The 14,651-nt window shown below is 52.9% G+C and overlaps 1 protein-coding gene across 3 annotated transcripts in view; it reads left to right on the plus strand.

The window, feature by feature from the left end:
• EPN2 (epsin 2) overlaps nt 1-14,651 on the plus strand; it is a 77,028-nt gene that overhangs the window by 59,188 nt on the left and 3,189 nt on the right. For all 3 annotated transcript variants that reach the window (XM_081027378.1, XM_081027379.1, XM_081027380.1), the window contains 3 exons: nt 10,030-10,188; nt 10,692-10,778; nt 12,760-12,975. In XM_081027378.1, coding sequence (XP_080883504.1) covers nt 10,030-10,188; nt 10,692-10,778; nt 12,760-12,975 — 462 coding nt within the window. The remainder of the gene's footprint in view (nt 1-10,029; nt 10,189-10,691; nt 10,779-12,759; nt 12,976-14,651) is intronic.

Below are 14,651 nucleotides of genomic sequence, written 5' to 3' on the forward strand. Positions count from 1 at the left end.
TGTCTTGAAAGCCACTGTTTGTAGCAAGCCCTGTCATTACCAGTTCTTTCCAAGCAGCACTGGGGCAGCTTGGCCAAGTGGCCTTGGGAGGAAATGCTAAGGGCTGAGGGGGAATTGGAGCCTGCCAGGCCAGCGGGGCACTTCCTCCACTGTTCAGACACACAAAGAAGCCACCTGGTATGAGCAGGGCTCACAGCCTGGTGATTCAGAAGGCCCTGGCCAGCTCTGCGCCTCTCTCGGGCCAGGACCGAGGCGTCTTCCGCTCTGGAGGCAGCAGGTGGTGCTGCTCGTTTCTCGGTGACACCCCCTCCCCTGTGGCTTAGTTCTGGGCCGGCCTCCCTGAGCACATGAATATTCATGTGTGAGGGCTAAGGACGAAGCAGGCGGGGGCGAGAGGCTGCGCTCCCTATGAATGGGCCCACAGAGGAGGCCGGAAGCTGCTCGATCTGTGCTCCTTTGGTTCCTTCCTCCTTTCCTCTCATTCACTCGCACTTTCAACAGGCACTTACATATCGGATGTGTGGCACGGTGTGGGCCCTGCGGAGGATGTGAGGCAGCGCACAGAGGAGCCTCGCAGCACGCCTACTGTTCCTCCAAGGAAGGTGGTGGCACTCCTGGGGCATACTGGCCCGCCCCGCTGCCCACTTTCCCACGGCTGGCCTACAAGGCTGGCAGCACCCATGGGAAGGTGGAGGAAATACCTGTCCCAGGTTAGGTTTGAGGAAAGTGCGGTGCTGTGGTGCATGGTCTCCTGTGAAGACTGCCACCATTCACCCAGCGGAGCAGGAAGTTGGCACTGTGTCCTGTACGCACAGACGTCCCCAAACACCACCTACAGGATGGAAACCCACCGAAGCCACTGCGGCTAAGTGGCTTCTCCACGGTCATCCGGCTGATGTAGGGGTCGTCACAGTCTGAGCTGCACGTATCTTTGCTTCCCCGCCCAGAGCTCTCTGAGCTGTGACCGGCCTGTCCTTGTCCTGGCATGGCTGTACAGGAGCAGGGCTTCCTTTCCCGTCCAGAGCTGATTAGTGTCAACATTGTGCATCAGATACAATGCTGAAATTTAAAGTTCTTCGCCATGCTGTTGTTTTTGTTGTTTCAGCAGATTCTAAAGGGGAAGCAGGGTACATGGAAATAACCGGAGGTGTCAGGAAAGGCTCGGAACAATTCAGGGTACACAGCAGTGGGGGTTCCCCGGGTGGGAGCCTTGCTTATGCGCCTGGGATGACGACGGCTCAGCGTGATGCTAACTCATGGAGAAAGCATTTTCACTGCTCCGCGTGTCCTGTCCTTCATACAGAAGGAGCCCTTCCAGAAATCCTGCAGTACTTGGTTTTAACTCTTAGTGACATGAGTTTATCAGTTTTGGGGGAAACTGGTGTGCTTAGATCCTCGTGACCCAAGAGTAGGCCTGGACAGAGAAGCAAGTCTCCGTTTGTTTTTGCGTGTGCGCGCAGACACACACACACATGCAGTTGCTGCGGGGTTTGCCTGATTGAGGTCAGGAGGGCAGCGCCTAGGCCCCAGGCCAGTGAGTGGCTGAGGAGAGCCGCACAACTGTGTTCCCTTAAACGCCGGGCAGCCTGTGTTCCCTTAAATGCCTGCTCACCCTGTGCGTCACGTCCTGTCGTCTGCCCAGTAAACGTGTTTGTTCTTGAAAATGTGGCCCAGATACTGCTGCTCAGGGAGATGTGGCACCCGGTTCTCAGGACCCCATCACCCCATCCTGCGGGCGCTGGCTGCCCGTGACTCCCATGCTAGCTGCGGTCACTCAGGTCCCTGTCTGTCTCTCTCAGAGGAAGGGCCTCGGCCTGGGCCTGGTGGAGGCTGTCCAGGTGCTGCTCAGGTGGAGCGAGGTGGCTCCACGGGCGCCTGTCTGTGGGAGGCGGGACTTGACCCCACCAGGTGTTCCATTCAGGCCTGTGTGTCCAAGCTGGGCCATCCGACGGTGGGCCCTCACCGAGCAGAGGTCGGCCAAGGCCGGGAGTGCTCCAGGAGCTCAGTGGTTCTCACGCATCCTGGCTGCCCCTTCCAGTCACTTGGGGAGCTTCCGGACATCCAGGTGCCCAGGCCCTCCCCAGAATCTGAGCAGGGGGTAGGGAGGGGACAGCATTAGGATTTTTCTAAAATCCCCTAGGAGATTCCCAGGAACAGCTGCAGTTGAGAACCACTGGTCCGGTACTCCCTAAGCTGCATGGTGAGTGACATGTCACTAAATCTAAGATATTTGAAAGCTTCCTGTGCAGACTGTCAGAATTTCGGAATAGCTCTTATCTGTCTGTATGTTTCTAGCAGCTGAATCAGACATTTACCAGGAACCTTCTAGAGGTGGTCAGTGAACTCTACAGGTGTTCAAAGGTACCTCACTGGAGGCCATTAGAGCAGATAAACTGCAAAGCCCCTTCCAGCCCTGAGGGTCTGTGGTTGTCTTGACTACAGCCCGCACCTTCTGTATATGAGGCTCGGTTCTGAGCTCTAGGGAGCAGTGTGGACAAGGCAGACCCAGCCCTGCTCCCGTCGCGGGTGCCCTAGCAGGGGAGATGCACAGGTGCTCACATGAGCAGGAGCGGAGTGAGTGCCTCGTGAGGCTCTGGCTGGGTTTAGCGTAGATGCTGTGTGATGGGGCGATGTGGAGGCTGCCGGGTGGGGACCGTGCCGTCCCTGCGAGCCCCTACACACACAGACACACGCACGCAGGCAGACACGCATTCACGCACACATATGCACACATACACACGCATGCAGACAGACACGCATTCACGCACACACATGCACACAGACACACAGACACACGCATGCAGACAGACACGCATTCACGCACACACATGCACACACAGACACGCATGCAGACACGCATTCACGCACACACATGCACACACAGACACAGACACACGCATGCAGACACGCATTCACGCACACACATGCACACAGACACGCATGCAGAGACATGCATTCACACACACACATGCACACACAGACACACGCACACACAGACACGCATGCAGACACACATTCACGCACACACATGCACACAGACACAGACACACACATGCAGACATGCATTCACGCACACACTTGCACACACAGACACACGCACTCAGACACACGTGCAGACAGACACGCATTCACGCACACACATGCACACACACAGACACACGCACACACAGGCACACGCAGGCAGACAGACACGCATTCACGCACACACATGCACACACAGACACACGCACACACAGACACGCAGGCAGACAGACACGCATTCACGCACACACATGCACACACAGACACGCACACACAGACACGCATGCAGACAAGCATTCACGCACACACATGCACACAGACACACGCACAGACACACGCACGCAGACAGACACGCATTCACGCACACACGCACACACACACACGCATGCAGACAGACACGCATTCACGCACACACATGCACACACAGACACACACAGACACGCACGCAGACAGACACGCATTCACGCATACAGACACACACAGACACGCACGCAGACACGCATTCACGCACACACATGCACACAGACACGCACACACAGACACGCATGCAGACAGACACGCATTCACGCACACACATGCACACACAGACACGCACACACAGACACACGCATGCAGACACGCATTCACGCACACACATGCACACACAGACACACGCACACAGAGACACGTACGCAGACAGACACGCATTCACGCACACACATGCACACACAGACACACACACACACAGACACACGCATGCAGACACGCATTCACGCACACATGCACACACAGACACACGCACACAGACACACATGCAGACAGACACGCATTCATGCACACATGCACAGACACGCACACAGACATGCACGCACGCACACAGACACACGCACACAGACGCACGCATGTGCACACACACACCGTCACACTGACATACACACACAGACACATGCACACACAGACACACACACACAGGCGCACAGACACATATGCATACACAGACACGCATGAACACATGCACACACGTGCAGACACATGCACACAGACACGCATTCATGCACACAGACACACAGACATGCACACACATGCACGCACAGACACATGCACACACAGATGCACACATGTGCACACACACCGAGACACAGACACACACACAGACAGGCGCACACACAGACATGCATGCACACACAGACACACGTGCATGCACACACACACCCACACACTCACGCGCACGCAAATGCGCACACCCACAGACACACGCACGCACACAGACAACCCCCACAGACACACACGCACACACACACACCCTGACGGACACACCCTGACACACACTCACGCACACGCACACACACACAGACACACTCACACACACGCACACACCGGGCCCAGGTCTTCCTGTGGACTAAATCCGTGTCTCCCCATGCATCTTGGGTGGCTCTGAAGACACTTCCCAGCTCTTTTGACTTGCAGTCCAGCTCTCCGTGGTGCAGTTTGTACCTTATGACTTCCCTGCAGTTGAGATGGAGAACTGAGGCCCCTTCAGGGCCTATCCTCCCTGTGGGATTCCAGCCAGGACCAGGTTCTGTGTCCTGATACGCCCTTTGTACAGCCCACAAAAGTGGGCCTGGGGAGAGCGGTTTCAGTCACAGGGAAGGTAGCTCTCCACGAGATGCTGGGAAGACTGTGAGTGAAAGGTCAGGGGAGCTTTTGGAAGGAGACAGGTGTTTCTGGAGGCCTCTGGAGCATTGTGGGTTTGGGGGCAGCAGAGAAGAAGCCCTAGCCCACACAGGAGTTGGGAAACCATGAGTAAATGACAGGGGTGCATGGCCAAGGGATGGTGGGAATAAAGCTTTCACGTCCAAGTCCGCCCTCGTCCGTTTCTAGCTCACATCTAGTTGTCATCGCTGTGGCATGCTGGGAAGTAGTGAAAACAGCACTCTCCCCTTCTCTGAGCTGCTCTGTCAGCTAACCCTGCCAAAGTTGAAAGGCAGTCAAGGCAGTAGCTGGTGTGAGCTTGATAGCCCACTCTAAAGCCAGTCAGCAGGGACGAAGCCAGCGTGGTAGAACAACTGAACAGAGGCTTCGTCTTTTTGAAAGCCCGGGAGCACCCTGCCTACATGCCCATCCCTGTGCACTGTCGCTAGGGCTGCTGAGAGGGGCATGTGTGGGAATGGGGGCCCTGGAGGCTTAGGGGAGTATTCCCTGCTCTTCTCTAAGACTTCCTGGTGCAGACGGAAGAGATAGCTCTAGCCCCAAAGGTCACGGTCCACGGGAAACTCTTAGGCATGTAAGTAGTTATGGTGCGTTATAATAAGTGCTCCAAAAGTTAGCCAAGCGGAGGAATCATGAAGGCAAGAAAAAGAGGCGTAAAATGGAGGGCCTTGGAGGCCAGAGGTGGCAGGTGGTGGATGTGTCGTTTGGTGTGCTTGGGGAGCAGTGGGGAGGTCGAGGTGGCTGGGGAAGCATGGAGGCAGAATGAGGACATCTAACACACACATCTGTTTGGAGTTCTAGAGAAGTTAATATTTGGAAAGATGATAACTGAGGCTTTGTAAGAATTGTGTCAGGTGCTACTTCTCAGATCCAGGAAGCCTAGTGAATCATAAGCAGGATAGTAAAAGAAATCCCCACCTCGGCACGTCATCAGAAAACCCAAGGAAGAACATGCGAAATAAAGCGACAGGGAACAAAGGAAGGGCAGGCAGACTGACACTGACTTCTCAGCAGCGCTGAGAGGTGCCAGACCACGGCAGAGTGACGTCTTCAGTGCGCCGAAAGGGAAGCACTACCAACGGAGCAGTCTAGCGAAATCATCTTTCTTCCAAGAATGATGGTGAAATAACGACACTTTAACTTTCAAAACAACAAAAAAACTGGCATCTTCCAGAATTCTAGACTCAGCAGTGAAGGTGTTCTTCAGCAATGAAGGTGAAATAACAACACTTCCAGGTCACAAAAAACTCAGAGAATCTGTTGCCAGCACATCTGCCCCACAAGAAACACTAAGGAAAGTTCTTCATGCTGATAGGAAAACAGCCAGGTGGAAATTCCGATCTTCGGGAAGGCATGAAGAACCTCAGAAGTGGGAAATGATGTGGGAGAATAATTTTAAACTAATAAGAAGAAATTCGAGTAATGCGATTCGTGAGCTTGTGAACGTGTTGTTCCCAGCAGTTGCAGAATACTAACAAAAAAGCTAGTCTCCACGAATCATCTAGAACACTTCTTCTGACCACAATACCCTGAAGTTAAAAGTCAGTAACAAAAAGATAACTAGAAAAACTCTATACACTTGACATTTTAAAAATACTTCTAAATTCCTGAGTCAAAGAAGAAATTATCCTTAAAATTAGAAATATTTAGGACCACATAATAATGTAAGTATTTTCATATCAGAATTTGTGGGACAACTAAAGCAGGAGTAAGAGGGAGATTTATAGCTGTAAGAACTGACACTCGTCTAGAAGAAAAGCACAGGATGAGTGAGGTACCCGCAGAAGTTATAACAGCATTCCACTCACATCAGCAGGAGGGATGAGATGATAAGGTTAGGAACAGAAATGAATTAGAACAAATAATAATAGCCACAAAGACAGAAGTTGGTAATTGAAGAGAGTAATAAAATAGACAAATCTTCGGCAAGATTAATTTTAAAAAATGGAGGAAAGGCACAAACAGTGTTAGGAATGAAACGACGTAAGTACAGTTACTGCCAGGATTCAAAGTAGAGTAGAGGCTGTTTGATCAACCCTGTGCTTACAGATCTGAATGCTTAGGCTACTGGGTAAATGAGAAAAAGACAACTTAGCAAAGCTGACTGAAGAATAGAAAACCTATACATAGAGACAATCTTATAATTAAAGAAACCGACTCAGTTACTTAAAATCCCGATCACCTCCGAAATCCACCCAGAGGGCTTTACTGGCAAATTCTAATGCCATGCAAAAAACAATCCCACTTTTATACAAACTCCTTCAGAGGATAGGAAAATGGAGTATTCCTACTCATTGGATGAGGCCAGCATGACCTTAACACCACAACCAGACAGAAGATATGTAAGAACAGATATGTCAGACCCGTCCCACTTAGGAATGCAGATGCAAAAACCCTAAGCAAAGAAACAATTGCAAAACCAAAATGAGAAAAATATAAAGATGATATGGTGCATCATGAAAAACTTTATTTGCAAGGACCAAGTCATTAGAAAATGTATTAATGCCCCATACTAACAGACCCAAAGACAAATCATGTGATCATCTTAATGGAGACAGAAACAGGTTGATAAAAGTTATCAGCTATTAACTGCAAAAGTCTTAGCAAATTTGGAATAATAGGGAACTTCCATAACCTGATAAAGAGCTCCTAAATGGAAAATAAATCTATTATGGAAAACGGTACCACTTAATGGGAAAATATTGGAAGTTGTTGATGCTGTAGGAGCAAGACAAGGCCACGTACTCTCCACACTCCAGCTCATGTCTGGACTGCTGACTGCAGCCGGCACAGTGAGAGGGGAAAGGCAAGTAAAGGGTCAGGGCCACAAAGAATGAAACCGTCGTTATTTGCAAGTGATATGATCATATACATAGAATATCAAAAAATGTCTACAAATGAGTTTATTAGAATTAAGAATTAGAATTATAAGGATAAATAATTAGGATGAATTTCAATTAAGTAGAATTAAGAGTGGCAAGATTTATGGATACAAAAATCAGTATGCAAAATTGTGTTTTCTGCATAACAATAAATACTTGGAAAATGAAAAATTTTAAATCTACCAGTCCCTAGGAATAAATTTTACAAAAGTTTTATAAATCCTTCTGGAAATAAAGGATAAATTTTTAAAATTAAATTTTATTGAAAGATACTCAAGAAGACTTAAATGGGGCGATATCCTGTGATTCGGGTTTGGAAGATTTGCTATCATAATAATAACAATTTTCTTCAAATTGGTCTGAGATTCAATGCAGTTCTGATCAAAATCCCAACAACGGTTAAATTTTTTTTGTTTGTTTTTATATTTTTTTAACCCAACAAGATGATTTAAAAATGAATGTGGAAGAGCAAAGGGCCAGGAATAACCAAGACACTTCTGAAGAACAAGACCAGGCTTGGGATTTGCTGTATCCGATGTCAAGATTTATTATCTTACCTATAACTGTGTTAGAATAACTAAAAAGTACAAGGGTGGAGACAGGAATGGGTGAGTGGAATGGAATAGAGAGCCCAGTAATGAGTCCATGAAGACTTGACTTCCGTTATGGGAGGTACTTTGTGAGTTCATCATTCATCTAGGAAAACGTGAGCTAATCCTCGTTTTATACCATATACAAAAATCAATTACTAATGGATCAAACATGGAAACCTGAAAGGCACACTGTAAACCTTTCAGACATTACTATAGACGAATAGCTTTGAGGCCCCAGTACAGGGAGGGAGTTCCTAAATGTCAGGAAAAGCGTAAATTGCAAACGAAAATACTGAGAGGTTCTTCTCCATTAAAGTTAAGAACTGATCTCCATCCAAAGGTACCTGCAGGAGAGTAAAATGAAAGGCCACAAATTGGGCGAAGATATTTGCAACCCAAGGAAATGGTCCGTATTCAGAATATGGAAAGAACTCTGTCAAATCAATAAGAAAAAGATAAACAATTCCAAAGGATAAAGAGTAAACAGTCTGTATAGGAGAGGAGAGGCGTTCATAGGAGAGGAGTCCGCAAGGGCCCACAAAGAAATACCAGATGCAGAGCTTCGTTCACTAAGGAACAAGGAGGTGCACGTCAAACGAAATAAACCACGACGAAACAACATCCCACGCGCCCCAGACTGGCACCCGTGAAACAGTGAGACGGCGCAGAGCATCTGTGAGGTGGCAAGGCAGCTCCTCGAGCAGCAGGACTGGGAGCTGCGCTGGTGGGTCTGTGAGCTGGGCTGACCCCGTGGGCACCACCTGGCGTGACTCCGTGAGGGCAGGTGCGCGTGTGCGCCGAGGCGGGCGCGAGAACAGTGCCGCACGGCAAAGCCCAAACCAGGCCAGTGCCTTCAACGCACTAATGCACTGTGGCCTTCCTGTTTCTTGGCATCAAATAGTACACAGCAGTGAAATGCACCCGTTTTAGCCACAGCTCGGCACAGTGCATCTCCCACGTAAAATGTAAAGTGGACACAGCCAGCCACAAAAGAATGTGTACAGTATGTTTCCATTTATATAAAGTTTGGAAAACAGGCACATCTAACCACTGTTGTTTAAAGGTACCTCCACATGGCAAAACCAGAAGGAAAACCAAGGGCAGGGCCAGCAGCGTCCACAGTGATGGGGGTCGGGTGCCACTGGGAAGGCACTTCTCCCTGAAAAGCAGCTCTTAAACATTTCCTGTGATGCCCCCGGAAGAAAGGAGATGTGCGAGGCGTTACCTGTGCACGCACAAGTCCACAAATGCACGTGTGTCTGCATTACCTGAAGTGGAAGATTCACACGACAGGGGGGGCACCTTAACGTTAGCTCGCCCAGGTATGATCCTTAAAAAAACCCAAAAGCCCGTGCTGGGTAACCTACGTAATGGATGGGTCACTCCTACTTCGAAGGCGTTTATTGCTTACGCTGGGAGGTCAGCACACAGGTGCTTACGTTATTATCACTGTGTATGCTGCGTCCAGCTGCGTTAGCCATCCTTCTGTCCAAAGCAGAAACCACTCGAAGCCTGTGGATGCAGCTCAGGGAAACTGCTGCGTGAGGCGGAAGCCTGTGGGCTGGGGCTTAGCCTGGGGAGCTCTTTGCAAGGCCTGCGTGTGCTGTGTCCTCTGGCCCCGACGCAGCCACGCCCCATCTAGTGCTCTCCCAGGCGGAAGGTCCCAGTGGCTGTGGGCCCTGGGCTCCAGCTCTGTGCGGCTTTGCCGCTGTGGGACAGCACCCTTTGGGGGGCCGCCTCTCCTGACGCAGGGCATACATGGCCCACAGTGTCTTTTCCCTTCTCACCCCAGCTGCCCAGAACTTTCTGAGGGCATCTGTGAGCCCTCCCCTGCCTTCCTACAGGTGCCCAGCCAGCTGCCTCTGTCGACCCGTGGGGAGCTCCCCCTGCAGCCAGCACACACTCCGTCTCCAGGAGCTCAGATCCCTGGGCAGCCCCGCAGCAGCCTGCCCCCAGTGACGCCTGGGCAGCAGCCTTGGCCAGCAAGCCCGTGCCCACCTCCGGTGAGACCTCACACTCCCCGGCTCCCGCCACTGTCCCTCCGGCCTGCTTTGCCTGCACTTGGCCGCCCTTTGCCCCCAGCTCCCCGTGCCACGTACCCAGTGTGGGGGCTGAGCTCACGCGCCTCCAGAGGAAGTGTCCCCAGGGCCCCTGGGCAGGCTGCCCTCTGCACATTCCTCAGGTCACTTCCTGTGGCCGTACCCTAGTTTCTAGACCCAGCTCAGGTGCGTCTCTACCACCGTTAGCTCCTCCAGTTTGGGGTGGGGATGGTGGGAGCAGTGGGAGCCTAGCACTCCTCTCTGCACAGGGAGGCCGAGGTCCCCTCACCGCCCCCCAGGGGGCTCCGAGCCCACGCTGTCCCCCGGCTCTCAGCATTCTCCCCAGGACGTGGGATCGGGATCTGGCCTCCTGCTCGTGCCACCCCCGCGGTTGTGGACGGGGAGTAGGAGCGTGGGGCGGTCGTGATGCGCCCCGCCCCTGGTCACTGGCTCTCATGTTCACCCAGGCGCCTTTGAGCTCTTCAGTAATTTGAATGGGACAATAAAAGATGACTTTTCTGAATTTGACAACCTCCGAACTTCAAAACAAACAGGTACGTAAAGATGGGACTGTATGTGTTTGACCAGCCCAGTGATTGCAGAAACAATAATCAGCTTTCAGAATCTAGCACTTTCATGTATTTTCTTTGCATTTTGCACTTGGAAGCGTAAGCGTCTAATGGCAGGAATCACATGTTACCAGTGAAGTCATTCGGCTGAGTTTCCTTTCACCTTCTCCACACCGTTGGGCCTGTGTTTCTTGTCTGGGTCACTTCTGTGTCTTGGCCTCATTCCCCGCAGGGCCCGTGGCTGCCCTGGGCCCCCAGCCCCAGCGTGGACCCCCAGGTCTGAGCCATGATTTCTGCTCACCTTCATGTTCCCAACTTCCCACTCCCCAAGTTGCCACCTTTTCCAGACCCCGGCTTTGGGCATGGACAGGGCATCTCTGTCCCGTTTTCTCACCCCAGGTAGCGGCTCCTGCCTGGCTCATCAGAGCCCCCAGACTGGGAGGCTGTCAGGGTGGGGCTCAGAGAGACAGCCTGGAGGGAGCAAAGGGAGGCGGCCTGGGACGCATTCTTTATATACCCCTAAGTGGAGCCGGGGACAGCCAGGCAGCCTCTGTCCATCTCAGAGTTGCACCTCCCAGTCACACAGAGCAACTTCTCTCCTTTCTTTCCTCTCTCGGCTTCTCTCTGCCCCCCCCATTCCCACCACCTCCTTCCCCCCCATCATCTGCCTCCCCCCGCAGCTGCAGCTACTGGCCTTGCTGGCCCTGGTCAAAAGGTACGAGCAGCCTGGCCCCCTTTCTCAGCTCAGGGTTTCAGAGGCAACTTAGAACGTGCTGCTTCTCGGGGTCTTTCTTTTGCTGCATTAAAAAAGCAACAGGTTTCCAGGTGTGTCCCCTGTAGGCCAAAGTACAACCTAACTGTCCTTGCCCACCCTCCGTGCCTCAGGGAGAAGGCAGCTTGGCTTGTTACGTGAACAGCTTTCTGTGGATTTGCACAGTGTTTTTCCCCAAGTCTAGAAGTATTCCCATTGTAGAAAAATTGGGAAAGCTCTAGTCGGAAACCAAAATCATTGATAATCCTTCCACCTGCTGTGAGCCACTGTTTGCTTCCCGTATTTTTTCTGAGCTCTTACCGTTCAGCTCATACTGTCCGAGTTGAATCCTGACCCACCACCTCCCCCCGCCCTTTTATGGAATAACAGATTGAAAACATTTTGTCATGACATTAAAAATTCTTTAGAAAATATGTCAGAGCTATATAGTGTCTCTGTAGCTCAGCAACAATGACTCTAATTTTGGGAGGACATTTTAGGTTGATTTCAAGTTTTGCTACAGTAATAATGCTGTGGCGTACATCTTTGTGCTTAAATCCCGTTCATGTTTTGCATTGTTTCCCGAGACTGGATTCCTAGAAATGGGCTTACCGAGTGCAGAGTATGACCATTTTTAAGAACCTCTGTGCCAGTCGCCGCTTTGCATCTTGGCAGAGCAGACACATTCCCACCTGCCTGTCTCAGCACACCCTCTGTTGGCTGAATTTTTAAAAATAATTTGCTTTCTTCTTACTATCAAGACATTCATGTTCATTGTAGAAAATATAGAAAAATGAAAACATTAAAAAAAATGGGAATTACCCGTGCCTAGCCACCAACCCAAAATAACGTCTTACTATGTTTGAAGGATTGTGCTGGACATACGGTTTAGTCCCTGCTTTTCTCATCTGATACATGGATACAGCCCTTTCCTCCTCAGCTAGTGTCTGCCCTTGTACTCGGGGGTAGTATGGACAGTGGATTATGTCCCCTGCCTAATGGCTGACTGCCAGTCTCCAGTTTGGGGCTGTTTGAAACGACACTGCAATGAACATCCCCACCCTCTGCAGCCTCGGGGGGTGGTGGGGGGCTCAGGGGTCCGGGAATGTCTGTGTTTTGCTTGGGATGCTCGGGGGTTGGCTGGCAGCGCTGGACGCACTAGTCTCGGGGCCGCCCGACACGCTCGCCATGCCCATGTGTGTCCTTGTCTTTTAGCCGAGGTGGTGGCCTCCCCGCCACCCCAGAACAATGGAACTACAAGCCCTGACCCCTTTGAGTCTCAGCCCCTGACCGTGCCCTCGAGCAAGCCCAGCGGCGCCCGGAAAACGCCGGAGTCCTTCCTGGGCCCCAACGCGGCCCTGGTGAACCTGGACTCGCTGGTGACCAGGCCAGCGCCGCCGGCGCAGTCCCTCAACCCTTTCCTGGCACCAGGTATGCTCGTCTCTCAGGGCTGCCTCGCCTGGCTGCTCTTCCTCAGAGGGGGTTTGTGCCGCGCTCTGGGCCCTGAGCTCTCGCCCACTGTGCCGCTCTCACGAGCATCCTGCCTGAGGGGTGCCCGGCCTCCGGGAGCCGGCTGGGATGCTGAACAGTGCCTGGGGTGGGGCGAGAGAGCTGCTGTTCCGTTTGGGGGGAGGATGGAGAGCAGCTCTTCTCTCCGCTGAGACCACTGAGCCAGGTTGCCCGACTTGGTCCCTCGGCCGGGAGACCCTCGAGTGAGCGCCAGTCCTGGGCCAGCTGGAGGGGTGTGGGGCGGCGGGCTGTGCTGCTCCATGTCCCAGACACTGTCACATGGAGTGTGACGGCCCCGGGCTGTGCCGTCCTGCAGGGACCCAAGGACCCTCACTTTGCCTCTGGTGCCAGATTCGGCCTTTCCCGGGGCCGGAACTCCGTCCTTCCTGCGGCTGGGCTCTGCCCAGAGACCTGCTCTCCACCCTCCGGCTTCACTGGACTGTGGGACAAGCCCCAGCCCGGCTTTAGTGTCTGTGGCGTTGTGGCCCGCCCCGCCTGCCCCCTCTCTCCCTCAGCTGCACCGAGCTCCCAGCATTCTTCATGCTGGGAATGCAGCATTCCACATTCTGTCCCCTCTGCCGGGAACGTCCTCCCTCCTGGGAAATGGTATCCGTCCTTCAGAACGGCCCAGACGACCTCCTTCCTTCCTCACAGGTTTCCCAGCAGGGTCCTAGTCTCTCCAAGAGTGGGAACGTGTGACATTCAGTGTGCAGCTGCAGACCTGCCCCACGACGAAGGGGTGTCATCTGGACTGTTGCCCCATAGGACCTAAGGACTTGGGGGGGCCCTCAGGCAGAAGTGGGGCGTGTGGAGTGCCTGGGTCCTGCTGAACCTTACAGTCTTGAGATGGGTGGGGATGAGGTCACCCCCAGGGAGGTTGGCTCCATGGTTCCTTGCTCCCCGGGTGGGACTTGGATCAAAACCCAGGTCCCTAAACCAGTGTGGAGCCCTGTCCCTCGCCCAGGCAGCTCCTGCCGCCTCTGCCCGAGAACCCAGGGGCCCTGCAGGAGTCCCACGGGCAGGCTGTCCCCACCGGCAGCCTCCTCCAGGCTTCGGGGCCGGGGGCATGTCAAGGCCCCGGGGCCGCTGTTCTGTCTGCAAACAGGTCCTGGTCCCTGGGGACTGCAGCCAAGACGAGGCTCAGGCGGGCCTCACGGGTGGCTCCGTGCTGTCTTTATTCATGGGGTCCTGGCTCTGACCCTTCCAGGCTGGAGGCCTCAGGCTAGTCACTGCCCTGCTCCGTGGTCTCAGTTTGGTCATTCTCACTGGGGGGGTGACCTTCAGAGCCTGCCTCCTAGGTTTGCCTGAGGAGGAGGGGCTGATGGAAGCGTGTCGTGTGTGCCCTCGGCAGTGGGGTGCGAACAGCACAGCGCCTCCTGGCCGAGGGCGCCCTTGCCGGCAGCCTGTGAGCCGGGGCCGGGCTGCATTGGACACTCAGTGCTGGCGGCTCCCGGTTTTTATTTTTCAGCACAGTACTAATAGGTGTGTTTGCACAGAGGGGTAAAGCCTTTCTGATGTGACACATTCTGGGGTACCGTGTAAGGCAGCGCTGCATTTGCTTCTTGACGGCAGGACTTCTCAGCGCCTTTAGGGTCCCA

This window comes from Rhinolophus hipposideros, assembly GCF_964194185.1.
Source record: "Rhinolophus hipposideros genome assembly, chromosome: 20".
NCBI lineage: Eukaryota > Metazoa > Chordata > Mammalia > Chiroptera > Rhinolophidae > Rhinolophus > Rhinolophus hipposideros.